The 26,267-nt window shown below is 39.1% G+C and overlaps 1 protein-coding gene across 2 annotated transcripts in view; it reads right to left on the bottom strand.

The window, feature by feature from the left end:
• LOC124795508 (cyclin-dependent kinase 9) overlaps positions 1–25,705 on the bottom strand; it is a 49,786-nt gene extending 24,081 nt beyond the window's left edge. Inside the window, exons 1-6 of one of the 2 annotated variants that reach the window (XM_047259571.1) lie at positions 25,575–25,705; positions 24,698–24,782; positions 24,524–24,614; positions 19,237–19,403; positions 18,987–19,105; positions 6,752–7,022 (exon numbers count right to left, since the gene is read on the bottom strand). In XM_047259571.1, coding sequence (XP_047115527.1) covers positions 6,752–7,022; positions 18,987–19,105; positions 19,237–19,403; positions 24,524–24,614; positions 24,698–24,782; positions 25,575–25,651 — 810 coding nt within the window. In that variant the 5' untranslated portion in view covers positions 25,652–25,705. Of the gene's footprint in view, positions 1–6,751; positions 7,023–18,986; positions 19,106–19,236; positions 19,404–24,523; positions 24,615–24,697; positions 24,783–24,922; positions 25,198–25,574 lie in introns of those variants that run through there. The other variant, XM_047259570.1, reaches the window with a different exon arrangement.
• Between the last annotated feature and the right edge of the window lie 562 nt (positions 25,706–26,267).

The following is a 26,267-nucleotide window of genomic DNA, read 5'->3' on the forward strand; positions in this document are numbered from 1 at the left end:
TAGTTCCAATGGAATATTGTCTACTCCGGGGGCCTTGTTTCGACTCAGGTCTTTCAGTGCTCTGTCAAACTCTTCACGCAGTATCGTATCTCCCATTTCATCTTCATCTACATCCTCTTCCATTTCCATAATATTGTCCTCAAGTACATCGCCCTTGTATAGACCCTCTATATACTCCTTCCACCTTTCTGCCTTCCCTTCTTTGCTTAGAACTGGATTGCCATCTGAGCTCTTGATATTCATGCAAGTAGTTCTCTTTTCTCCAAAGGTCTCTTTAATTTTCCTGTAGGCGGTATCTATCTTACCCCTAGTGAGATAGGCCTCTACATCCTTACATTTGTCCTCTAGCCATCCTTGTTTAGCCATTTTGCACTTCCTGTCGATCTCATTTTTGAGACGTTTGTACTCCTTTTTGCCTGTTTCACTTACTGCATTTTTATATTTTCTCCTTTCATCAATTAATTTCAATATTTCTTCTGTTACCCAAGGATTTCTACTAGCCCTCGTCTTTTTACCTACTTGATCCTCTGCTGCCTTCACTACTTCATCCCTCAAAGCTACCCATTCTTCTTCTACTGTATTTATTTCCCCCATTCCTGTCAATTGCTCCCTTATGCTCTCCCTGAATCTCTGTACAACCTCTGGTTCTTTTAGTTTATCCAGGTCCCATCTCCTTAAATTCCCACCTTTTTGCAGTTTCTTCAGTTTTAATCTACAGGTCATAACCAATAGATTGTGGTCAGAGTCCACATCTGCCCCTGGAAATGTCTTACAATTTAAAACCTGGTTCCTAAATCTCTGTCTTACCATTATATAATCTATCTGAAACCTTTTAGTATCTCCAGGGTTCTTCCATGTATACAACCTTCTTTCATGATTCTTAAACCAAGTGTTAGTTATGATTATGTTGTGCTCTGTGCAAAATTTGACCAGGCGGCTTCCTCTTTCATTTCTGTCCCCCAATCCATATTCACCTACTATGTTTCCTTCTCTCCCTTTTCCTACACTCGAATTCCAGTCACCCATGACTATTAAATTTTCGTCTCCCTTCGCAATCTGAATAATTTCTTTTATTTCATCATACATTTCTTCAATTTCTTCGTCATCTGCAGAGCTAGTTGGCATATAAACTTGTACTACTGTAGTAGGCGTGGGCTTCGTATCTATCTTGGCCACAATAATGCGTTCACTATGCTGTTTGTAGTAGCTTACCCGCATTCCTATTTTCCTATTCATTATTAAACCTACTCCTGCATTACCCCTATTTGATTTTGTGTTTATAACCCTGTAGTCACCTGACCAGAAGTCTTGTTCCTCCTGCCACCGAACTTCACTAATTCCCACTATATCTAACTTCAACCTATCCATTTCCCTTTTTAAATTTTCTAACCTAGGGATCTGACATTCCACGCTCCGATCCGTAGAACGCCAGTTTTCTTTCTCCTGATAACGACATCCTCTTGAGTAGTCCCTGCCCGGAGATCCGAATGGGGGACTATTTTACCTCCGGAATATTTTACCCATGAGGACGCCATCATCATGTAATCATACAGTAAAGCTGCATGCCCTCGGGAAAAATTACGGCTGTAGTTTCCCCTTGCTTTCAGCCGTTCGCAGTACCAGCACAGCAAGGCCGTTTTGGTTATTGTTACAAGGCCAGATCAGTCAATCATCCAGGCTGTTGCCCTTGCAACTACTGAAAAGGCTGCTGCGCCTCTTCAGGAACCACACGTTTGTCTGGCCTCTCAACAGATACCCCTCCGTTGTGGTTGCACCTACGGTACGGCTATCTGTATCGCTGAGGCACGCAAGCCTCCCCACCAACGGCAAGATCCATGGTTCATGGGGGGGGAGGATAGCAATCAGTAGGACAGCAGTTATGCCACTGTTCTCTCAGTACACTAACACATTCATTTATAAAAATATATTACAATTATTTTTTGTCAGGCAGTGTTTTGTTTAACCCCAGTTAGCTGACTTTCCAGTGTGATTATAGCATACAAATAGCAGCAAACATGCATCTTTCTTTCAATACTCATGTTGTAAAGCCAAGTGAAACACACCCAAATACATAGTAATATAATAAGAAACTAAGTGAGTGTCTATAATAGGCAAAAGCACAGAACAGTGCTGTAACTAGTAAAAAGTCACAATGTGGAAATTTGTTTTAAATATTGACATATTTGTGGTAACAAGCAAAAGTAAAACGAAGAGGACAATTAGGCTGCAGAAAATGGAAGAGACCCCTGTTCCATCTTTGAAAGCAGTAAACAGTGTGTTTTGGACCTAATGGTCATGAGCTTTTTTCTTGCGGCAGTTGACAGTGAAAGTCGTAAATGTACTACAAAATCAAGTTTCTTTTGCATTTCAAATAATGGTGTAAATATTATTCTTATACACACAAAATTATGAACTCGCCTATAATTCCAAGCGTCTAATGTTGCAAATTTACACTCCAAAGCATGTCATTTAAATTTCCATAGTTTACAAAAATCATTTCAGGCATTTTAATAAACAGTTTGTTCTCTTCTATATACATGACGTTGAACTTTCGAAATATATTATGTATCTGAAATACAAATGAGAAAAGGCATAGTAATACAGAACATCCGCAGCATTTGTACTATTTTTATGTATTTACTTACATGTGTGTGCACAACATAAATATATATTTTGGTTTTTAGATTCAGTTACAGAGAACTTATCACTGCCTTCAGTTTTTAAAAACTGGATGCAGCATAATCCACGAGTTCAATGCAAGAAAGACAAAAATGGGAATCTGTCAACCCTGTACTGAAGTATGTGAGCTAACGTTAATAGTCACTTTCAACAGACAGCCCATAGAACTGAAAGAAGCTTGAGCTGGCGATGGATTTTCGAACTGGAACCATGGACAAAAGGGGATAAGGTCTCACCCAACGAATACCTTTCATTTTAATTGTATCTAGTATTAAAAAACATGTAAACTCTGAATGTCATTCAATCAACATCATTTTAATTTAAACGAATGGCAGCAAACCGTAACATGGTATAGAAACTATTCAGCACATTAAAAGGCAGTGGTAAGACATGTTTTCCTGACAATGATGAAAATTCCAACTTTATGCCACTTAAAGCCTTGTGCAGAAGATGTGGCACCATCAAATCTTGTTACAAAGAGATATTTATAAATGGCTTCACCACGTTAATCAAAATTAAATTCTAGTGCTGACAGCAACTACACTCATTAAAGAATTATGGACAACATGAAAATTGTGACATGTCCCAAACTGAACACATCTGTCTGCCATCGAAGGAAAATGCAAAGGCTAGTGGATGGGGCATCAAATGTTATGTGATGAAGTTTCAGGTCTGCAGTCACAAATATGCAAAGAAGAGTCTCTAGCATTGTTTCTACATTGTATTACAATCTTAATCTCGATGTGCTGGATGGAACTGAAAAAGCTGTCAGCAAGATAATTTGTTGGAATGAAAGATTTATTAAACATTATGAGGGACTAGCATATATAATGTTAAAAAATTTTATTAACCTATGGTGGATGTTTTATATTTATACATATTTCAATTTTGCAGATGACTAGTATGAATAAAATCTCTAAAGGCTATCAGGGCATATTATAAACAACTGACGCAAATTTGGATGATGATTCTGTTGGCAAGAGAACTGGTAGTTTGGTATCGAGCTAAGCATTAAAATATTTGCTAAGGCTCAAGCACTATTTTAATTTAATAATACTTACAGCACTTCTTCATCGAGCAGAAATTCTAAACGTAGAATTACAGAAGTCTAATTGAAAAATATAGAAAAACAGAACCAGTTACTTATTATTTGAGAGTGCTTCTTGTAATTTCAAAGGTGAAGAAATTTGGTATAAATGTGTTCAAACTGCTGCTGACCTTGATCTTGACAAACCTAAACTTTCATGTCAGCATGAAAAATTCAAAACGTCTCAGTCAAGGGTGTAACAAAAATGTCAAATACAAAACACCTCAATACCTTTCCAGGAAATCACACGAGTTTTTGAAAATTTTCGACTAATTGATTGCATTACTCGCAGAGCTGATTGAACGAGTCAATGAATTTCTTTAAATAATCTGAACAATTTACTCTATGACATTATACAGATCCTGATGAAATTGTAAAATTTTTATAAAGAATCAGTTCAGCAGAAAGAGACTGATAAGCAACAGAAACATATTCTTACAACTTCTGAGAGGGCAAATGAGCAGGCAAAACACATGGAGGCAGTTGTGGAGATTTTTAAAAATTATGAATGGACAAGAGAACTAATATTTCAGAATTTTTGCACTTTGCTTCCCCCCAAATCTTGGACGATATTGATCTAAGGTGTGAAGTTTCTCCTTTTTTCTCTTCAGTTCGAAATTTATTTAGGATCAACAGTATTGCAAAATTGACTATCATATCACTATTTTGCCTGTTTACAATGACATTACCAACAAACTATATTTAGATGATTATTAAATACATTTAATTTGCGACCCACAAAGTGCAGCACAATTTTTCCATTGTGCAAGTGAATTTTTGTACTGAAGAACATTTAATTAAATAAATAATATTTTAAGAATCATTCTGACATTTATTCATCACTGAAAAATCTCCACTGTATGAATTATTATTCTATTTAGAATTTCTAGGAGAGATAGGAACCCTTTTTTAGACATTTACCCACTAAGGCAAAGTATGAACTGCCACATAAGTAAGCACACGTCACGCAAAAATGACTGCCAACTTCGGCAGTTCAGGCCCCAGCTGTTTAAGCTTGTTAGAACCAAGTGCATTTTCTTAAAAAGATTGCACTTATGTTAGTTTGATGCACAGTTTACTCCACTGACATATGTTTATAATGAATTTTCATTTCACATTTGCAGAATTTCAGAGATAGTGACATACAAAGATCATATTGTTCTATGCTTTCACGTAATGTGCAAATATTGTTTGTCCTAAGAATCCTACCATTTATTATTTATTCCATGGATGTGGGATGATATTCATTGTGAAAATACAGAGTGGATTATGCTGTGGGCTAACAAAAATAGTGCACACAATCCTAAAATTCTAACAAGTCTCAATAGCATGGAAACAGAGTCAATATCAACACACACTCCAAAACACTGTATAGTGACACTAAAAAAATGTAAATACCTACAAGAAACAGATGTAAGTCATCTTAACTGAAAATAGCAAACTGGCATAATAAGACTGGTTGTTTAGGCAAATAACGAGTTAATAAAATCCTTGTGCAGCAGAAAATGTGAAAATATTTAACGTCATTAATAATTTATTGAATTCTTAATTAACACAAATATTTTAATCTATAAAATATCTTATTAGTTCATCAATAATCATTATGTTTTTAACTTTACACCTATCTCATAGGGAGCTGCAGCCCATACATATACAGTAAATCCCACCACAAAGCCTGAAGACGAGTCAGTGCTTGTCTGGAAGTGAATAATAAATTGCACCGGAATTGAATGTAGGTTTCATTGAAAAAACAATGGGCACATGACACATTTATATACTAATAGCACACACGAGGACTGGAAACAGAGGTACATGAAGTACCCTCTGCCACACACTGTATGCTTGCTCATGGAGTACAGACATAAATGAAAAGCTGTTATGTTCCAACAGAAGAGAGTTACTAAGAATACAGGTACTGCTACAAATACTATTATGTGGTTTCTGTACAACATTCTGATATTACCTGTGACTATCACTACCTGTAATGCAGCTGCAACTGGTGGGTTGCAGTACTACAGGTCCACCACAAACATCACACGAGGGACAGCTTGACAATAAATATGTTGGCCAACAGATATAAGCCAATATGTTTACAAGATGGCCTACATTGGAATCCACTGGAATTTGTGGCACCAGAATCACCACCTGTGGGGCTTGCAGCAAGTGCTACTGTACCTAACATAAGGCAGGTGTAAATCTGGCAGGCCTGTTCTTATGTAACCACCCTTCACCAGAGAAGGCATTTCCAGCTGCAGTACCAGTTCCAGATGATCGACACTGAAGCACCAATTACAAGCCGCCGAGCAGTCACCAAGGATGACATGACTCTTCAACAACCACAGTATCGTTTAGACTTGGCCATTCAGGGACATATACCACTGGTTGAACTTGGAATCTGCACGAACAGATTGCCATTAGTCAGTGACTAACACCCTGCAGGACTTTGAAATTCTTCATCTCCACCTGTAGGCTTTTCTTCACCAGTGACTAGCAATTTTGTGGAATTTATTCAAAAACTATTTATTGTATATCATCCAGACTTGCTTGGACTTGGGCCTGCAGAGGGCAATTAATTATTAATTGTGCAATGTGTAACTAAAGTGGTTACTGTACTGTACTACCTAGGAATCATTATTTGCATGTTTGTGGTTCCACTTTGATCATTTTGCACTCTGAAACAGCTGATGATATTCTAGTATTCCAATTTATATATTCTGTCAATTTACTGATCATCACTGTATCCTGCCCATTCAATAAGAGTCAAATTGTTATTTTAAAGACTCTCCGAGCACTGTCATAAACATGCTTACATTCTCAACTATCTTAACATGTGTTCTCATTTCCCATATCTAAAGACATAATTTGATTGTCTCACGACAATTTTGTTGGCAGTGCAGACATCACTGGACTGATCATAGAAAAGAAGTGAGGGATTCAGCTTGTAATGTGCAGTAGTCACAGAAACACGCAATTTGGAGCACTCACCTTGCGTTTCTGTCCACGAGGCAGCTCCATCCTGGTGTATAACTCCAGTGATTCTACACCAGGCCAAACTTCAGGAGTGATGGAACCGCACAGCTGTGAGATAAGCGTCAGCTGTTGCTGCTCAGTGTTGCCTTGCATAATAGGGCTTCGTGTCCACATCTCAGCCATAATGCAACCAGCACCCCAGAGGTCAACAGGAGGACCATAGTTCCGGTCACCAAGCAGAAGCTCTGGTGGACGGTACCACAACGTCACTACTCTATTTGTGTACCTGTCCAATGAAAACCAAATCCTGTTAAATCGGAGAGGGAGAGGGGGAGAGAGAGGGAGAGGGAGAGAGAACAGTAGGTGATTTAGATATACTTTTGTAATTTGTAAATCACTATACATCATTCGGCTAGGGGTACACAGTGTTCCAACTGAATTTTATTCTCTTCCAATTTCATTCAAGGATTGTACAAGTGAAATATTATTTCTGGCACATTTCACTGTATGCCAGAGTCTCTCTACTTTGTGTGAATCAAAGGTACGCCCATGGTCTAGGAGTAGCACCTTTGACTAGTAACAAAAACATCCTGGGTTCAAACAAAACCACTGCTTAAATTTTGAATAACAATCGTCAACAAAGGCGGCTGAAGACTTATGGCATAAGAAGTCACGCTCATGGGACTTGTCGACAATGTAAAATTGTTCAAATAGTTCAAAATTGTCAACAAATCTGGAGAAAGCTATGTGAAAATGGGTGACAATACATACAAGAAGCAGTAGGGAACACAAAGACAAAACACCAAGAACAAAGTACTCCAATTAAAAATAGTGAAAGATGCAGTCTTTTGCCCCTACTGTTCGTTCTATACACCGAATAAGCAATGCCGAAAATAAAAGAATATTTCAAGGGTGAATTAAAATACAGGATGAAGGAATATCAACGATACCACTTTGTGATGACACTGGTACCATCAGTGAAGGTGAAGAAGAATTACAGGAACTGTTGAATGGGAACAGTCTTAGCAAGTGCAGAATACAAATTGAGAATAAACCTGAAAAAGACATATTCCAGGCAAGCTGCAAATAGTTTAATTAGTAGTGCTTACTCTTATGAGCTTGTTTCAGCCATAACGCCATTTTCAACTACACCTGTAGATGTAAAATTGTTCAAATACTTCAAAATCATCAACAAAATAGGGGTAAGCTATACAGAAGGGTGGGTGACACACAATATCTAAAAGAAGCATTTGGGAACAATAACATCTACATGGATACTATGCAAATCACATTTAAGTGCCTGGCAGAGGGTTCATTGAACCAGCTTGACAATTCTCTATTATTCCAATCTCGTATAGAGCGCAGAAAGAACGAACATCTATATATTTCCGTACGAGCTCTGATTTCCCTTATTTTTCATGGTGATCGTTTCTCCTTATGTAGGTGAGTGTCAACAAAATATTTTCACATTCAGAGGAGAAAGTTGGTGATTGGAATTTCGTGAGAAGATTCTGTCGCAATGATAAACACCTTTCTTTTAATGATGTCCAGCCCAAATCCTATCTCATTTCAGTGACACCCTCTCCCATATTTCACGATAATACAAAACGTGCTGCCCTTCTTTGAACTTTTTTGATGTGTTTTATCTGGTCAGGATCTCACACCACGCAGCAGTCAGCAGTATTCTAAAAGAGGGTGGACAAGTGTAGTGTAGGCAGTCTCATTAGTAGATCGATTACGTTTTCTAAGTGTCCTGCCAATAAAACACAGTCTTGTTAGCCTTCCCCACAACATTTTTTGTGTGTTCCTTCCAATTTAAGTTGTTCGTAATTGTAATTCCTAGGTATGTAATTGAATTTATGGCCTTTATATTTGACTGATTTATCATGTAACCGAAGTTTAACGGATTCCTTTTAGCACTCATGTGGATGACTTCACACTTTCCGTTGTTTAGGGTCAACTGCCAATTTTTGCACCATCCAGATATCTTTTCTAAATCTTTTTGGAATTTTTTTTGATATTCTGATGATTTTATTAGTCAACAGACGACAGCATCATCTGCAAACAACCTAAGACGGCTTGCTCAGATTGTCCCTCAAATCGTTTACTTAGATAAGTAACAGCAAAGGCCTATAATGCTATCTTGGGAAACGCCAGAAATCACTTCCGTTTTACTTGATGACTTTCCGTCAATAACACGGAAACACTAAGAACAAAGTGCTTGGACAATATGTATATATAAAGACAGCTAAACTGACAGTTTATTCTCACTGATGCTTTATCTTTACAAAATAACCTTTGCTAGTCAGAGATGTTAGTTGTGTTTCACTGCTATTATAATTTTGTTATGAATCTATCTGTAGTTAACTTTTGTTTTCATTTACTGTGTATTTTTATCCGCCCCGATTTCCAAATCGAAACAAAATTTTCTAGATGTTTCTTGTGCATATATATTTCTAACTCTTCCAGAATGTTCATAGTGTGTCCTTTTTTGTTTTGTGTAGAACTTTTAATAAGATTTTGGGTTTTTAGGTGTAGGTGAAAGCTGAACTGATTGCTGCCATAATTTCTTGCACGTACTTTAATGCTGAAGGTTCATTCCATTTGACCGATACAAAATTTAGCGCATTTGTTGCACACAATTTTGTGTATGTCTGGGTAGGTAAAAATCATTAATTTTGGTTTTTCCAGATCAAATTTTTGTCTTTGGATTGGCATTATTTGGAATGCTAGTTTTATGTTTCTTTAAGATTTGGACAATTTTAGTCAATATTTGTCCTGCATATATTGTCTGTACATAAGTTGCTTTTTGTTTTGTTTGGTTTTCTTTTGTTAATTTTTATGTCCTTGTGTATGGTTTTGTTTTTAGGTTTCATGTGTTTTCCACACAGTTCGTGCACTATATCTGGGTTGAAATTATTTTGTTGAGCTATATTGGAGTACTGTAAGCTCATATTCAAGTGGTACACTGATTATTCAATTGATCATCAAGTTAAAGTAGGCGTATTTTTGAGGATTTTAGGTGACTAGGACTTCCATCAATTATGTTGCCTGTAGGTTCCAAACAACTGATAATTGTTAATGATGTTTATTTTTAGATTGAGAAAGCTTATAATTATATTATAGATAACATTACTACAGCACTGAAATGCTGTAAACATAAAGCATCAACAAGAATAAATTGTCAATCTAGCCTTCAAAAGCACATCACAAAAAATTTCTACAAAAATGAAAATTACACAACTTATAAAAATCTAGTAACAAATAGACAGCCGACAGATTACTCACTGATGCAATATGGCCACCTATTCCAACTAACCCATAAGTAGACTAACTGTAACATCTACAGGTTCACTTGACAAAGGTGCTATAGCTGAAACAAACCTGTAGTAAGGAGTAAGCACTACTAATTGAGCTATTTGTAGCTTTCCTGGAATAGTTCATCATAAAATGTCAGATTATGATGTATTCCATGCTGGAGGCCAGGCCGAAAAGAGTTAAGGAATTCTGCTGCGTTGGAATCAAAATAACTCCTGATGCGCAAAGCAAGAAGGATACGATCGACATTATTTCCTGCCTGTCTGACAACGTAAAATGTGCAACCCAGCAGTTTAGTGGACAAACAGCAGCCTGAGGATGTTTAAAGAATGAAAGCAGTCTTAAAAAATATTTAAAAAATAAAAAATATACTTTCAATTATACAGCTGAGATGGTTTTCATTAATCACTAATATTAATTTTTTTATGGTTTTAGGCACCTTTTCAGTAGTTGCAGGGGCAACAGTCTGGATGATTGACTGATCTGGCCTTGTAACACTAACCAAAACGGCCCTGCTGTGCTGGTACTGCGAACGGCTGAAAGCAAGGGGAAACTACAGCCGTAATTTTTCCCGAGGGCATGCAGCTTTACTGCATGGTTAAATGATGATGGCATCCTCTTGGGTAAAATATTCTGGAGGTAAAATAGTCCCCCATTCAGATCTCCGGGTGGGGACGTCATTATCAGGAGAAAGAAAATTGGCGTTCTACGGGTCTGATCGTGAAATGTCAGATCCCTTAATCGGGCAGGTAGGTTAGAAAATTTAAAAAGAGAAATGGATACGTTAAAGTTAGATATAGGGGGAATTAGTGAAGTTCGGTGGCAGGAGGAACAAGACTTCTGGTCAGGTGAATACAGGGTTATAAATACAAAATCAAATAGGGGTAATGCAGGAGTAGGTTTAATACTAAATAAAAAAAATAGGAGTGCGGATAAGCTACTACCAACAGCATAGTGAACACATTTTGTGGCCAAGATAGATATGAAGACCACGCCTGCCACAGTAGCACAAGTTTATACGCCAACTACCTCCGCAGATGATGAAGAGATTGATGAAATGACTGACGAGATAAAGAAATTATTCAGATAGTGCAGGGAGACGAAAATTTCGATAGTAGGAAAAGGAAGAGGAGGAAATGTAGTAGGTGAATATGGACTGGGGGTTAGAAATGAAAGAGGAAGCCACCTGGTAGAGTTTTGCACAGCGCATAACTTAATCATAGCTAACACTTGGTTCAAGAATCATGAAAGAAGGTTGTATACATGGAAGAAGCCTGGAGATACTAAAAGGTATCAGACAGATTATATAATGGTAAGACAGAGATTTAGGAACCAGGTTTTAAATTTTAAGACATTTCCAGGGGCAGATGTGGACTGACCACAATCTATTGCTTATGAACTGCAAAAAGGTGGGAATTTAAAGAGATGGGACCTAGTAGAAATCCTTCAGTAACAAAAGAAATATTGAATTTAATTGCCGAAAGGAGAAAATATAAAAATGCAGTAAATGAAGCAGGCAAAAAGGAATACAAACGTCTCAAAAATGAGATCGACAGGAAGTGCAAAATGGCTAAGCAGGGATGGCTAGAGGACAAATGTAAGGATGTAGAGGCTTATCTCACTAGGGGTAAGATAGATACTGCCTACAAGAAAATTAAAGAGACCTTTGGAGATAAGAGATGGAAACCCAGTTCTAAGCAAAGAAGGGAAAGCAGAAAAGTGGGAGTATATAGAGGGTCTATACAAGGGCGATGTACTTGAAGACAATATTATCGAAATGGAAGGGGATGTAGATGAAGATTAAATGGGAGAGATGATACTGCGTGAAGAGTTTGACAGAGCACTGAAAGACCTGAGTAGAAACAAGGCCCCGGGAGTAGACAACATTCAATTATAACTGCTGACAGCTTTGGGAGAGCCAGTCCTGACAAAACTCTACCATCTGGTGAGCAAGATGTACAAGACAGGCGAAATACCATCAGAGTTCAAGAAGAATGTAATAATTCCAATCCCAAAGAAAGCACGTGTTGACAGATGTGAAAATCACCTAACTATCAGTTTAATAAGTCATGGCTGACAAATACTAACGCAAGTTCTTTACAGACGAATGGAAAAACTGGTAGAAGCCAACCTCGGGGAAGATCAGTTTGGATTCCATAGAAACACTGGAACACGTGAGGCAATACTGACCCTACAACTTATCTTAGAAGATAAATTAAGGAAAGGCGAACATACGTTTCTAGCATTTGTAGACTTAGAGAAAGCTTTTGACAATGATGACTGGAATACTCCCTTTCAAATTCTAAAGGTGGCAGGGGTAAAATACAGGGAGCGAAAGGCTATTTACAATTTGTACAGAATCCAGATGGCAGTTATAAGAGTCAAGGGGCACGAAAGGCAAGCAGTGGTTGGGAAGGGAATGAGACAGGGTTGTAGCCTCTCCCCGATGTTATTCAACCTGTATATTGAGCAAGCACGAAAGGAAACAAAAGAAAAATTCGGAGTAGGTATAAAATCCATGGAGAAGAAATAAAAACTTTGAGGTTCGCCGATGACATTTTAATTCTGTCAGAGACAGCAAAGGACCTGGAAGAGCAGCTGAACGGAATGGACAGTGTCTTGAAAGGAGGATATAAGATGAACATCAACAAAAGCAAAATGAGGATAATGGAGTGCAGTCGAGTTAACTTGGGTGATGCTAAGGGAATTACATTAGCAAATGAGACACTTAAAGTAGTAAAGGAGTTTTGCTGTTTGGGGAGCAAAATAACTGATGATGGTCAAAGTAGAGAGAATATAAAATGTAGACTGGCAATGGCAAGAAAAGTGTTTCTGAAGAAGAGAAATTTGTTAACATTGAGTATAGATTTAAGTGTCAGGAAGTCGTTTCTGAAAGTATTTGTATGGCGTGTAGCCATGTATGGAAGTGAAACATGGACGATAAATAGTTTGGACAGGAAGAGAATAGAAGCTTTCGAAATGTGGTGCTACAGAAGAATGCTGAAGATTAGATGGGTAGATCATGTAACTAATGAGGAGGTATTGAATAGGCTTGGGGAGAAGAAGAGTTCGTGGCACAACTTGACTAGAAGAAGGGATCGGTTGGTAGGAAATGTTCTGAGGCATCAAGGGATCACCAATTTAGTACTGGAGGGCAGCATGGAGGGTAAAAATCAAAGAGGGAGACCAAGAGATGAATACACTAAGCAGACTCAGACGGATGTAGGCTGCAGTACGTACTGGGAGATGAAGAAGCTTGCACAGGATAGAGTGGCATGGAGAGCTGCAGCAAACCAGTTTCTGGACTGAAGACCACCACCACCACCACCACCACCACCACCACCACCACCACCACAACAACAACAACAACGTTTTAGGGCGCAGAACTGCTACAGTCATTAGCGCCCGGTCTGTGACTTTTTGCTCCTGGGATTGGAATGACTCCTTACCCTCTCCCTTAAAACCCACATCCTTTCATCTTTCCCTTTCCTTCCCTCTTTCCTTACGAAGCAACCTTGGGTTGCTAAAGCTTGAAATTTGTGTGCGTGTATTTTTTATTTTGTCTAACTACCAGCGCTTTCTTGTTTGGTAAGTCACAGCATCTTGGTTTTGGAAGATATACCAGGCGACAGCTGTAGACGGGCACGTAGCGGAGTAAAATAGGGGCACTCAAGTACAAGGTGTCTCACCGTCCACAGTTGAGAGCAGTGGGGACAAAGTGGGGTAAGATCGCCACTTAAAAGATGTTAGTGGCTAAAACGACAGTGCCCTATCAGGAGTGTAGTTAAAATTACCTCCTCCCATCAATGAGTTCGGGAGGAAGAAGTTCAAGCCCAGGGAAGAGCTTTCACGTTCCGCAATTTATTATTGGGAAATGTAGACCAATGTGCGTGCCATAAAAGAGTAACACAATGACAAAGCATTCTGTCGATTGGCGAAGGGAACCATGCGAACAGCAGGCTGAAGGGAGACTGCGGCCTTGGCCGCTATATCGGCCGCCTCATTTCCACGGATACCAACATATCCTGGGATCCAGAGGAACGCCACAGAGATGCCGAGCAAGTGGAGGCAGTCCTGAATCCGGTGGACCAGAGGGTGGACAGGGTAAAGAGCTTTGAGATTGGGGAGAGAGCTGAGCAAATCTGAGCATATAATATACTGAAGCCACTGATGGCGACGGATGTATTTGATAGCCTGGATAACAGCATAAAGCCCCGCAGTAAAAACCGAACACTGATCGGGAAGCTGAAATCAATTGGGGTGTCACCAACAATATAGGCACTCCCAACACCAAATGATGTTTTGAGCCATCAGTGTAAATAAATGTGGCATCCTTCATTTGTGTGCATAGAGCAGCAAATGTCCGACTAACAAAAGAAGGGGTACCGTCCTTTGGAAGCTGACAAAGGTCAAGGAGCAGGCAGGTCCGGGGCCGAAGCCAAGGCGGTGCTGTACCCCCAGATGTCAAGAAAGTTTTAGGAAAGTGGAAGGAAAGAACATAGCAGTTGATGGACGCTGACTCCCGGTGGTAGTAGAGAGGAAGGGCGGCCTGCACACCCTAAATCCAAGGAGGCATCGAAAAAAGGTAATGGGTTGGATTAGCAAGCATGGAAGACAGATGGCTAGCATAACGACTCAGAAGGACAGCTCACCTATTGGACAGCAGAGGGTCAGCAGTCTCTGCATAAAGGCTCTCCACAGGGCTGGTGTAAAGAGCTCCAGACGCTAAACACAATCCATGGTGGTGGACAGAGTCGAGATGCCAAAGAATAGACGGCCGAGCACAGGAGTAAATTATGCTTCCATAGTCCAATTTTGAGCGCACTAAGGTGCAATAGACACAGAGAAGGACCACTTGGTCCACTCCCCAGGAGGTACCATTGAGAACACGGAGGGTGTTGAGGGATCGCAGACAGCGAGCTGAGAGATAGGAAACGTCAGAGGACCAGCACAGTTTTCTGTCAAACATAAGACCCAAGAATTTAATGATGTCTGCAAAGGGAAGGTTGACAGGGCCTAGATGTAGGCAAGGCGGAAGAAACTCCATAGGACACCAAAAATGGACACAAACTGTCTTACTGGGAGAAAAGCGGAAACCGGTTTCAATGCTCCAAGATTGGAGGCAATCGAGACATCCTTTAAGACAATGTTCAAGAAGGCTGGTCCATTGAGAGCTGTAGTAGATCGCAAAATCGTCCACAAAAAGGGAGCCCAAGATATCGGGAAGGAGAAAATCCATAATTGGATTTATGGCGATGGCAAACAGTACAACACTTAGCACGGTGCCCTGGGATACCCCATTTTCTTGGGAGAAAGTACGGGAGAGAATAGTGTTCACCCGTACTTTAATGAGCGCTCTGCCATAAATTCACAAATAAAAAGGGGCAGCCGACCTCGGAAGCTCCAAGAGAACAGTGTGCGGAGAATGCCTGTCCTCCAACAGGCATCGTATGCTCTCTCCAGACCAAAAATATTGCTACAGTTTGGCATTTCCTGAGACAATTGTTAATGATATAAGTGGAGAGAGCAACAAGATGGTCAACTGCAGAACGATGCTTTCGGAAACCGCATTGGGTAGGTGTTAAAAGACTTCGGGACTCCAGCCACCAGGCTAAACGGCAATTCACCATACGCTCCAAAACCTTACATACACTACTCGTGAGAGAAATGTGGCGATAGCTAGAGGGGATATGTTTGTCCTTTCCAGGTTTTGGAACATGAATGACTATAGCATCCTGCCATCTTCTGGGAAAAGTACTGTCGGTCCAAATACGATTATAAAGGCGAAGAAGGATAACGCAGACTATGTTATGGTAAATGCAGCAACAACTGGATGTGGATACCATCAGGCGGAAGAGCGAGAAGAAGAGAGTACGTGTTGGAGTTCCCGCATGGAGAAAACAGTATTATAGCTCTCGCTATTTTGAGAGGACAAAGCAAGAGGTTGCACTTCTGCTGCACGTTTCTTAGGGAGAAAGGCTGGTGGGTAATTTGAATAGCTCGAAATCTCAGCAAATTGTTGACCCAATGAGTTAGAAATTGCGACGGGGTCCACTAAGGTATCATGCGCGACAGTGAACCCAGAGATCAGGGAGAAACTAGGCACGCCAGATAACAGTCGCATTAGACTCCAAACTTCTGAGAATGGAGTGAAGGTGTTGAAAGATCTAGTAAAGAAGTCCCAGCTCGCCTTCTTGCTATCGTGGATGACGCAACGGCATCGCGCACATAACTGCTTATAGCGGAGACAGTTGGCCAAAGTAGGATGGTGGCGGAAAACGCATGTCGCCGCTCATGTATTGCGTCACAGCACGCCTCTTTCCACCAAGGAACTGGGGGGCGCCTGGGCAAATCGGAGGTGCAAGGTATTGAACGCTCCGCAGCTGTAGGAATAACTTCCATAACAGGAGTGACCTGATCGTCGACGCTAGGAAAGTGACGATCATCGAATGTCGCTAGAGATGTAAAAAGTGTCCAATCGGCTTGGGCAAACTTCCAGTGTCTCAGGCACATAGACGGCAGTTGTGACTGCAATCTAAGGACACATGGAAAATGGTCACTCGAGTGTGTATCAGCAAGAGTGAACCATTCAAAGTGCCGAGATAGCTGAACAGTACCAACCAAAAGGTCCAAATGAGAGAAATTCATCATGGAGGCAGACAAAAATGTAGGTTCCCCAGTGTTGAGGCAAACAAGATCTGATTGATGGAGGACATGAATCAATACATAGGGAGCCTCGCGGACAAGGACGCGGAGATCCCTAAAGCGGGTGGTGGGCACTGAAGTCCCCTACAAGCAAATAGGGGGCGGGAGCTGACCAAGGAGATCTGCTCGTGCCATCAGTGTGGATGATGGAACGTATACGGTACAAAGAGAGAAGGTGTATCCAGAAAGGGAAAGACGGACAGCAACAGTTTGGAACGAACTGTTTAAGGGGATTGGGTAATGGACAGTATCATGGAGAAGAATCTTAAGTCCCCCATGTGCTGGAGTGCCATCAATAGAGGGGAAATCAAACCGGACTGACTGAAAATGAGGGAAAACAAAGCAATTGTGGGGACGGAGCTTTGTTTCCTGAAGACAGAAGATGACCGGCGAGTAGCATCATAAGAGGATCAATAATTCATCCCGATTGGCTCTAATGCCGCGGATATTCCAATGGATAATTGACATAGGGTGGACAAAAAAGGGAAGAATATTACCACAGTTGCTCTCAACTCAACGACTGTTGAGAGCCGGCAGCAGACAGCGTGGAACGGCATTCAGCCAAAGGCAGAAAGATCCTGATCCATGGGTTGTTCAGGGGCAGCTGATGCCACCAACAATCGGCCGCCAATAGTGGTCCTTGGCGACACAGAAGACGGCCGAGGGCGATCACCACCAAGTGGCACTGTAGATGAGACATGCCGTGGCGGAGGAGAGGAATTTCGTTTCTTATGAGCCTTCTTGGAAACAGGACGATGAGATGAGGGAGGAATTGAGGGTTGTGAAGTCGGGGTACGTAAAAAATCTTCGCGAGTAGGCTCTTTTTTGCAAGCTCGGAGTCCCGTGCTTGCCACACATGTATGCACAAAAAGAGTTGTGGATCCCCCTGGGGGATTAATATTAGTGTCATCTGTCGTACTCAACATGATCAAGAGGACATAAAAAAACATACTAGCACAGGCAAAGATGACAATTATGGCCAAGAGAAGTCTACTGGTATCACACACACACACACACACACACACACACAGTGAGAGAGAGAGAGTGTGTGTGTGTGTGTGTGTGTGTGTGTGTGTGTGTGTGTGTGTGTGTGTGTGTGTGTGTGTGTGTGTGTGTGTGCGAGCGAGCGAGCGAGCGCGCGCGCGCGCGCGCGCTCGCTCGCTATATACACAAGTGTTTTAATTGTGCCTGTCTGCAACTTGACGCATCTTCTTTACGGTAAGAAGCAATTTTTCCTACATTATCGATGTTTGATGCCTCGTATTCAAATTTATTATCCATGAAAAGACAACAAGAAATGACAATGTTATCTAACAGATTATATTTATGACTAATGACTGTCCCTCCACAATAAGTCTTGAATCCAATCCATATCTGGTTTGACATCCCATAAACCTATAGTTTATCAGGCGATATTGTGAAAATGCACTGAAAACAAGCATCACAGCATGACTGTGTACTAACAGAGACAAATTTCTGGGTATCATGAATGGAAAGATCAAGATATGTTTCACACGACATGCACTTGCGGTATCCACTTTCATTCTTACAGAGAAATTGTTCAGTCCCAATGTCATGGAACTTTTACTAATTCCATGGGACTGCTAGAGGCAAATAAAAATTCTGATAGAAAGGTCAAAAATCTCAATAACTAGTACAGAGTCTAACTGACATCACAATGGTTACAGTAGCCTTCACTTGTTTGAACCTAACATAGGCAACATTAAGGTGGAAAACGGTTGTGGTTATTAAAGAAATGGTCGATGGTCAATGAAGTAAATGTGTTAAAAACAGAGATAAGAGCCTCACAATAAAATAATTCAAAAAGTTGTGTGCTTATTACCACAGGTAAGGTAGCAGGCATTTCATATAATTTATACAGACACCCACTAAAGATTCATGCATAATGATTGTTTTACTTGGACTGTTTAATTAGTAAATTTGGTGCTGTTAAAAATATCATTAAAACCATTCCACATCTAAGTTATAGACTGTTCTGTTTATGAAGATTGAGTCTATGTATGCATTTCGGGTGCAAAATGTATAATCCAAGATTTGAAAGAGATGAAAGTAAGACAGCCTGTCGCAAGAGTATATGTTTCAGATATTACTGTCACTATAAACTAATCATAAATTTTTAACTTACTCTCACCTGTCTTTTGTCCATGATACAATGAGAGGCCAAAGAACAAGCAAAAACTTTAAAGGGAACTTAAATTAGAATTACCTGTTCCCTTGACCATTTTTATTTGCACTAAAAGCTCTTGCCAGACCAAAGTCAGCTAACTTTAAGATGCCATTTTTTGTAATAAGGACATTAGCAGCCTTCATATCTCTATGTAGTATCTGAAAGTATGAATAAAATTTAGTTAATGTATGTAGAGTTTGGCTGCAAACTTAATTTCAAGATAAACATTCATATTTGTAACATCCCACTATTACTTGTTTGTTTGTTTCTTTGTGAAATAAGAACATACCTTGTTGCTGTGGATATAATACAAGCCATTTAGCAGTTGCTGCATTACTTTTTTAATCTCTCCCAAGCTAAATTTCACATTAACATTAGACAGCAAGCCAGCTAAATCATGTTCACAGAAGTCGAACACCAGATAAAATGTGGACCGGTAACGGTTGTGCTGGGACGCTGCACATGGGGAGGAAAAAACCAGCAACTTAAAAGTGTTTTCATGTCATAAGTTAAGAGAACACAATGCCAAATATATATTTTTCAGTAAGCAGGTAAACATTTGCTAATTTCTGTATGTGCTACACAGTTACATGTATTGTAATGACACTAAATAATAGGCACATTTATTAACTGCACAGCATTCAGTTTTTAACAGGACGAAGACTGAAACCCCCCCTTTCTCCAGTACGGGATTTAAATTTAATGGAAAAATTCCAGCATAAAACCCCACCTTTTTGTGAAGAATTTAAGCTATATATTAGTTACAATTGGTTATGTGGTTAACTTTGTACCTGGGTAGCAACTGTAGTGGTCCAAGGTTCATTGCCAGTAAAGTGAAACCATTATCACATAGTTTTAATTACAGTATACTGCCATGAAAACCATTAAAATTTATAAGTAATACAGCTTGCTGTTTCTCCCACACCTGATAATCCAAGTCGTACGAATTTTTTTCCTCCGTATACTGAATGGTAATCTCTCTTCAGATCAATGTTTCCATACCCCTCAGCAGTCTCCATTATTGTATTATTACACTGTAACATTTCAGTCCTCGGTGGTCAGTTTCTTTGGCCATCATATCGTCGTAACGCTGTTGGTACTTTTGCTTCACTGCTGTACAATTGAAACCTCTACCAGAAAGTGGACATATCTGATGGCCTATTCAATTTTCCCTCACAAATTGCTATTTATATTAGTTTCCTATCCTGACAATTGTTTCCCAGGTTAAATAAACCAACACACTGAAAGACCTTTAGAGTTAAGTAATTCATCTTAAATCTCAACAATACAGACATATCATTGCCCAAGAAGTACTACCAGTTAATGGATGGAACAAAATTTCTTGTGGTGTTTAGCACATTCTGGGCATATATACATTACCACAAAATATAAAACATTCTCATACTGAACAATTTTTATGGTCTTCCTTGTTCCCCCCCCCCCCCCCATTTCATCGCAAACTCCTTAACTGTAAGGTCTTTATACAACACAGATCTAGTGGCAATGTCAAGCTGAATGGCCAAAAGCAATTTTCTGCAGCATCTCTCTGGATACGCATAGGAAGCCTAAGGCACACATTCTGCAGTGAGAGCCATACACACCTCACATAAATATAACCTTTTTGTTTGTTTCTTTTGTGTTAGTTCATGATCCAGACATTGTGTAAGTGAACTAAACCTTTGTAACTTAACATCTGCAGATGCTATCATCTGACATCATTTGTACATTCAGGTTAATCTCCTGACAACATTTTTGCAAGAAAAAATTTCATATGATCTCTAGTTTTCTAGGTGCTTAATGTACACAATTGTGTTCATCAGGTCTTGAGCTCCATGTCATACATTAAGGAGGTTAACACTATGGATCAAGCATGCCACTCTATTTCACTTTAAAACAGAACAAACAATAAAAATAATTCCAAATTACAGTTCTTACTTAAACAACAATGGTCAACACACTGATTTTAAGGTTTCGTATGAAACTGCAAAAACAATGTCTGTCCTTTTGAAGACACAAATGTACTTTACATTTTCTGCACTGAATTCTAGAACGCCCTGTACATTTTGGAAATTTGCAGCGACTTGGAGCTCCTACCTCATGCAAAGGCAAATGGTCAATGGAATCAAACTGTATCTCTGTAGCTGGTCGTAATTCTCCTCTTTTTCATGGTATGACTCATGTCTGAAGCTAGTCCTTCATCAGACGGATGCCCCCTCTTCTTTTCAGTCACTTTCTTCTGGCACAGTATCAATCCATCTGCTACCCTGATACGAAAGGAAAGAAGGTCCATTTGCTTCTTCTTTGGGATAGACAGGTTGTCTGCATCCCGTCTGTATTCCAAACAACTTTGCACAATGGCAAAGTCTACAGCATGTAAAATCATACGCAAAGGCCATTTTTGAGATCTGATGAAAACTCTGTGGTAGCTTATCAATTGATCAAATAGATCAACACCACCCATTGCAAGATTATATCTTTTCACTATTTCAGGACTTTCTACTTTCACATATTTATGGTGTTTTTTGTCCCAGTATTCAATTTCATCCACAGAGCTTTCACCAACGAAGTTTGAACACAATACAACTGGCCTATTGTCTAACCACTAACACATGGTAATGTACTCAGCACTAATGATTTATTCACAAAAACCTCTGGTTTGTTTCATTATTTTTTTATCATCTGAACAAGGCAAGTTCTTTCCAAATCTGTTTTGATTGACAGTACCTGCTGCATTGATGCCTTGAGATTTCAAAACTTGAAACAGATAAGATGAAAAGAAGCTGTCAAAGTATAATTTATAACCTTTACCTTTTGAGAGTGGAACAGAAAATCCTAAAACAGCAGCAGTACCTAATCCAGATTTTTTACGGTATGCAGTATTTAGTTCAGTTGCAGCACCTTGATATAAATCATGCACTATTCCACTCTTTCCACACAACATTAAGACTTTGATTCTCCATGGACTTGGTTTCCCCTTGACATACTGCTTTGCAGAAAACTTTCCAGTGAAAGAAATATTTCCTTCATTGACACAAACATTTTCTTCAATAGGAAGTTCACTGCAGCGTTTTCGAATGGCTGAGTAAATTGGCCTAACTTTGTAAAATTTATCTTTATTTTCAGGTGGCTTCTCCAGATTGTTCACCAAGTGTAAATTTGTTCATAATTCTAAAAATCTGATTCGTGACATGTTTTCCCAAAACACATTTACCTTCAGACTTTTATCCCAATACATTCGTAATCTGAGAAATTTCAAGGTTCCAGTCAGCATATGCAAACCATATAGCACTGCTAGTTCTTGAGGAGTTGTCTGCTTGAATGAGTATTTGCCTTCTTGTAATGCATAAATATTAGTATGTGCTGCGATGCTAGTGAACAAATCATCTGGTATGTATATTTCAAAGTATTGTATTGGAAAACACGAGACATATTTTTCAAAATTTGGAGCTTTGCATGTTTTTGCAATGGTACTTAGAGGCTTGTGTTTCCATTTTATGGATTCTTTAGGTGCCACCATTATGTTGTCACATAGGTTATTCAATTATGGGTTGTTTTCATTGCATAAAAAGTTCATTTCAGCATCCACCACCTCTCCATCATCCTCATCTTCAGATATGGTGTCTGTCTCTCTCCACAGATCATTCACGCCCACTTTATCTGCTCCAACACGTTTCACTATTTGTGGAGCTTGCCTTTCAATAGTTGGTTCACTGTCATCCTCATCTCCATTCAAACTAATGTCAGAAATGTCACCATTTTCAATTATATCCATAATCTAGTACCAATCTTTCTCCACAGAAAGATATGCCTTATCTACATTTGTAAGTCAAAAACCAGCAATATAAAATAAAATTATGTGTACAGGTTAGTTATTCTCTTCCTTGCTGCTGATACTGAAATTAATAGAAAAATTACTACACATAGCTACCATAGCCATGCAAATACAGCTGAGACACATTTTAGGCTATTGTTCCTATTTTACACCATTAAGGACCTGTTGTACACAAATGTGTACATTAAAATTACCTGATACATAACACAAATATGAACTGAATGAACCTGGTGAAAATTCCACTGAAAGAATGTCTAATGTTTCCAAAAGAAGGAAACCACACGAAACATTCATAAACAAAACCCAGAACGTGTCTGTTATAGCAATAAAGTCAACGAGTAATGGCTTCCTACAGAGAGACAACACCAGAGGGTATATTTTACTATGTGGTTCACAGACTGCTCACAAGAGAGCAGCAGCTGCTGGAGCATGGCTAAAAGAAACATACGAATGTGCACTGTGGGTTTGGATGCACCTGACATTTCTTGTCAGCGAAATACTAGTGAACAAACTTTATGTACACAATTGTGACCACCAGGTATGAAAGTGTTAAAGTTTCAACAACATGAAAAAGAGACAAAGCTCCTCTTGAAAATGTTCAAAAACTTCACTTAATGTAACTGAGAACCTTAAGGAACTAAAGCATAGCACCATCAATTTTGAGATTGTAGCATTTATGCATGCTCCTCACATATGTTCATCTTATTGTGAACCAGCTTTATCTGTGTTTTATGTAGGCCCACATCGTATACACGGGCATACAGGGAAAGCTTTTTCACCAGTTTCGCAGATATTCACATCATATGGACACTGTGTTCTGTGCTTTGAGCTCTTATGGTTCTCAGTAGCTCAAACATATTATACAACATGGCACTATTGGTAATACTCCATACAAGTACTTTCATATAATATGAATCACATCCTACAGCTACTACAATAAATGAGCTACAACTGTCAGAAACCACAATATTTCTAAATTGCTCAGTAAGTGTCAGATTAAACATTCAAAAGCCCCAGTTCAGTCACTAATCACTTCGTTTTTCTGACATTTCTCACTCCTAACAATTATTTGTGAATCTGAAATGTGCCAAGCAGAACTGAGGTCCAGAGTCCAAGTTAAAATGTAGTCGTCATATAACTTGCTGGTAAGTAGATTCAAAGGTCAGAGGAGAGAACAGTAACAGCACACCATCTCCAACAGAACCACGCTTAGAAAAGCACTGCACTGTTTCAAGCAACCTTAGCATTTTGATCAGTTTTTCCATGTAGGATAGCAAGATACAAATATATGCACTACAAACATAAGCAAACTACCAATTTAACAAGGTGTCACAATGTTCCTTTTACACTGCTGTACTACCTTTCACCATCATAATAACCGGGTTGATGGTGTACTCGCTCCGCTACAGTTTTCATGTCTAGGTCATAAATTTCCATGGAAAATGAAACCCCTGCTGTAAGGCAAATTAAAAGCAAGCACTGTTTTCACGATTTTTTTCCCGTTGCAAAATACACTTTCACTACATTTAATAAATAAAATATCAACGAACACAATTTTTTCTTGTTTTTCAATACTCCCCAGCACTCTGAGAATACTCCCGCATTCTGAACACATTGCATTGTTGGCATTTTTACCAGGGGTCAATGAAATAAACTATCCGGCGCTACATGTAAAACAACACTACCCATAGAACAATTCTGCAATCTCCATAGGTTAAAATTATTCGCCTTTGCGAAACACTACCTTTGGTCCGGCAAATTTCTATCAGATTCACGACGTTTTCATGTTTGAGAAGTTGCAATATTCTTATTTCCCTCAATGCCGTAATTGGAAACTGAAACAAAAATTTCGTTAGAAATATGCAGTAATCACACAAGTGTGCAAAAATGTATTGTTATGAAATCGGATTAAACATACTCCCTCTTTTTCGTTGTCCATCAAAACTTTCTTCATCGCGACAAACTTCTTCGAGTTTTTCTTATCACGTGCCTTAAACACTTCCCTGGGAAACAAACAAATCAACGTTTAATAACGTGTGCGAAAGTATTTAACCAAAAAAGGTGCATGCAAGGCCTATCTTACTGGATTGTTGATAAGTACGAAAATCTTGAACTAGGTCTAGATTCACAGCACAAAACATACCCGAATGTTCCCTGGCCTATTTTGGCGACCTTTTCGTATTTCGTTGCCTCATCACAGTATGGAAAATCAAATTCTTCAATGTATTTTTCTTTCTCTTTAATATTCATAACCGAGCTAGTACTGCTGCTTTCTCCAGTTCTCGCTGCAGCACTAGCCATCATTTTTCCTACCGGTACCTAGTTTCTTATTAAGGTATTAACTTTAGTGAGCACTAACATTCAAAACATTTACAAATGCTTTCATACTCGCCATTGCATCATGAACAGCAAAGATCTTTGGCGAACACTTCAAAACAACAGGTATTGCCAACATTACAGTTGGCGGCCTTAGCAAAAAAACAAAGATAAGCAAAGGCATAATTTATGATTGCAGCTCAAATTCGTAATTACGAATGTTAATGTAAAGTATACTTGTTATCATAAATTAACACACTGAAAGTATACTTCAATGTATTTACAGCAATAATATGAAAATAAACAATAATTTTTTTTCCCCTAGATAATTGAAAGGCTCGGCTATTAGAAATGAAGTGCCACTGAAATAATCCAACTCTAAATCAAAATTAACACAAATGGAAAAAAAGACACTTTACAATTATAAAAACAACAAACTTCCATTTAAACACACAAAAAGAATCGTAGCTTGCACTTACGTTGACAACAGAGTGGTTTTTTCGCCAATTAAAGCTGGACTGCGCTCTAATACGTGCACAAAGATACGCACTTCCATACTCACAGCTAGCACACCACTCTCCGCAGATCGCTTGCGCTACACTAAACGATTGCTAACGCTGCATAGAGTTTATAGTTACGATTCTCGATAAGCTGTTCGATATTCTCTCGATAGTCGAATATTGCAGTCTGCTCTCTTGCGCTGAAACAGAAATGATAGTAATATAAGAAACACATAATGCTAAAATAACTAAAATCCGTTTAATATTTACAGTTTCCATCTGAAATCAAATAGAAACTAATTCTACCTTTCACAGCTCTTCGAAAGACAGTAATAAGAGCATTATTCCTCTTTAATTTTGCAAGAGGTTTAAATTATTCCATTCCGAGGCGAACTAAATTTATTTTGGCAACCCAATGCTATGAGACTAGTAACTGCACTTATAGTGTGCTTTTAATGTTATTATATTGTTCATTTTAGTGTATTATTATCGTACATTAAGCAATTCTTATGTAGTCCGCCAAGTCGTAACACATCAGTGACGCAGAACTTGTAATTACAACTGGTAATACTAATAGTAGTAGTAAGACATAGAAATGTAGGAAACTTGGTGGATTCATTTCTAACTTACTCTTTGTCATACAAATAGAGCGGACACTTGGCGCCGCCTGGA

The sequence above is a fragment of the Schistocerca piceifrons genome, chromosome 4 (genome assembly GCF_021461385.2).
Source record: "Schistocerca piceifrons isolate TAMUIC-IGC-003096 chromosome 4, iqSchPice1.1, whole genome shotgun sequence".
Classification (NCBI taxonomy): Eukaryota; Metazoa; Arthropoda; class Insecta; order Orthoptera; family Acrididae; genus Schistocerca; species Schistocerca piceifrons.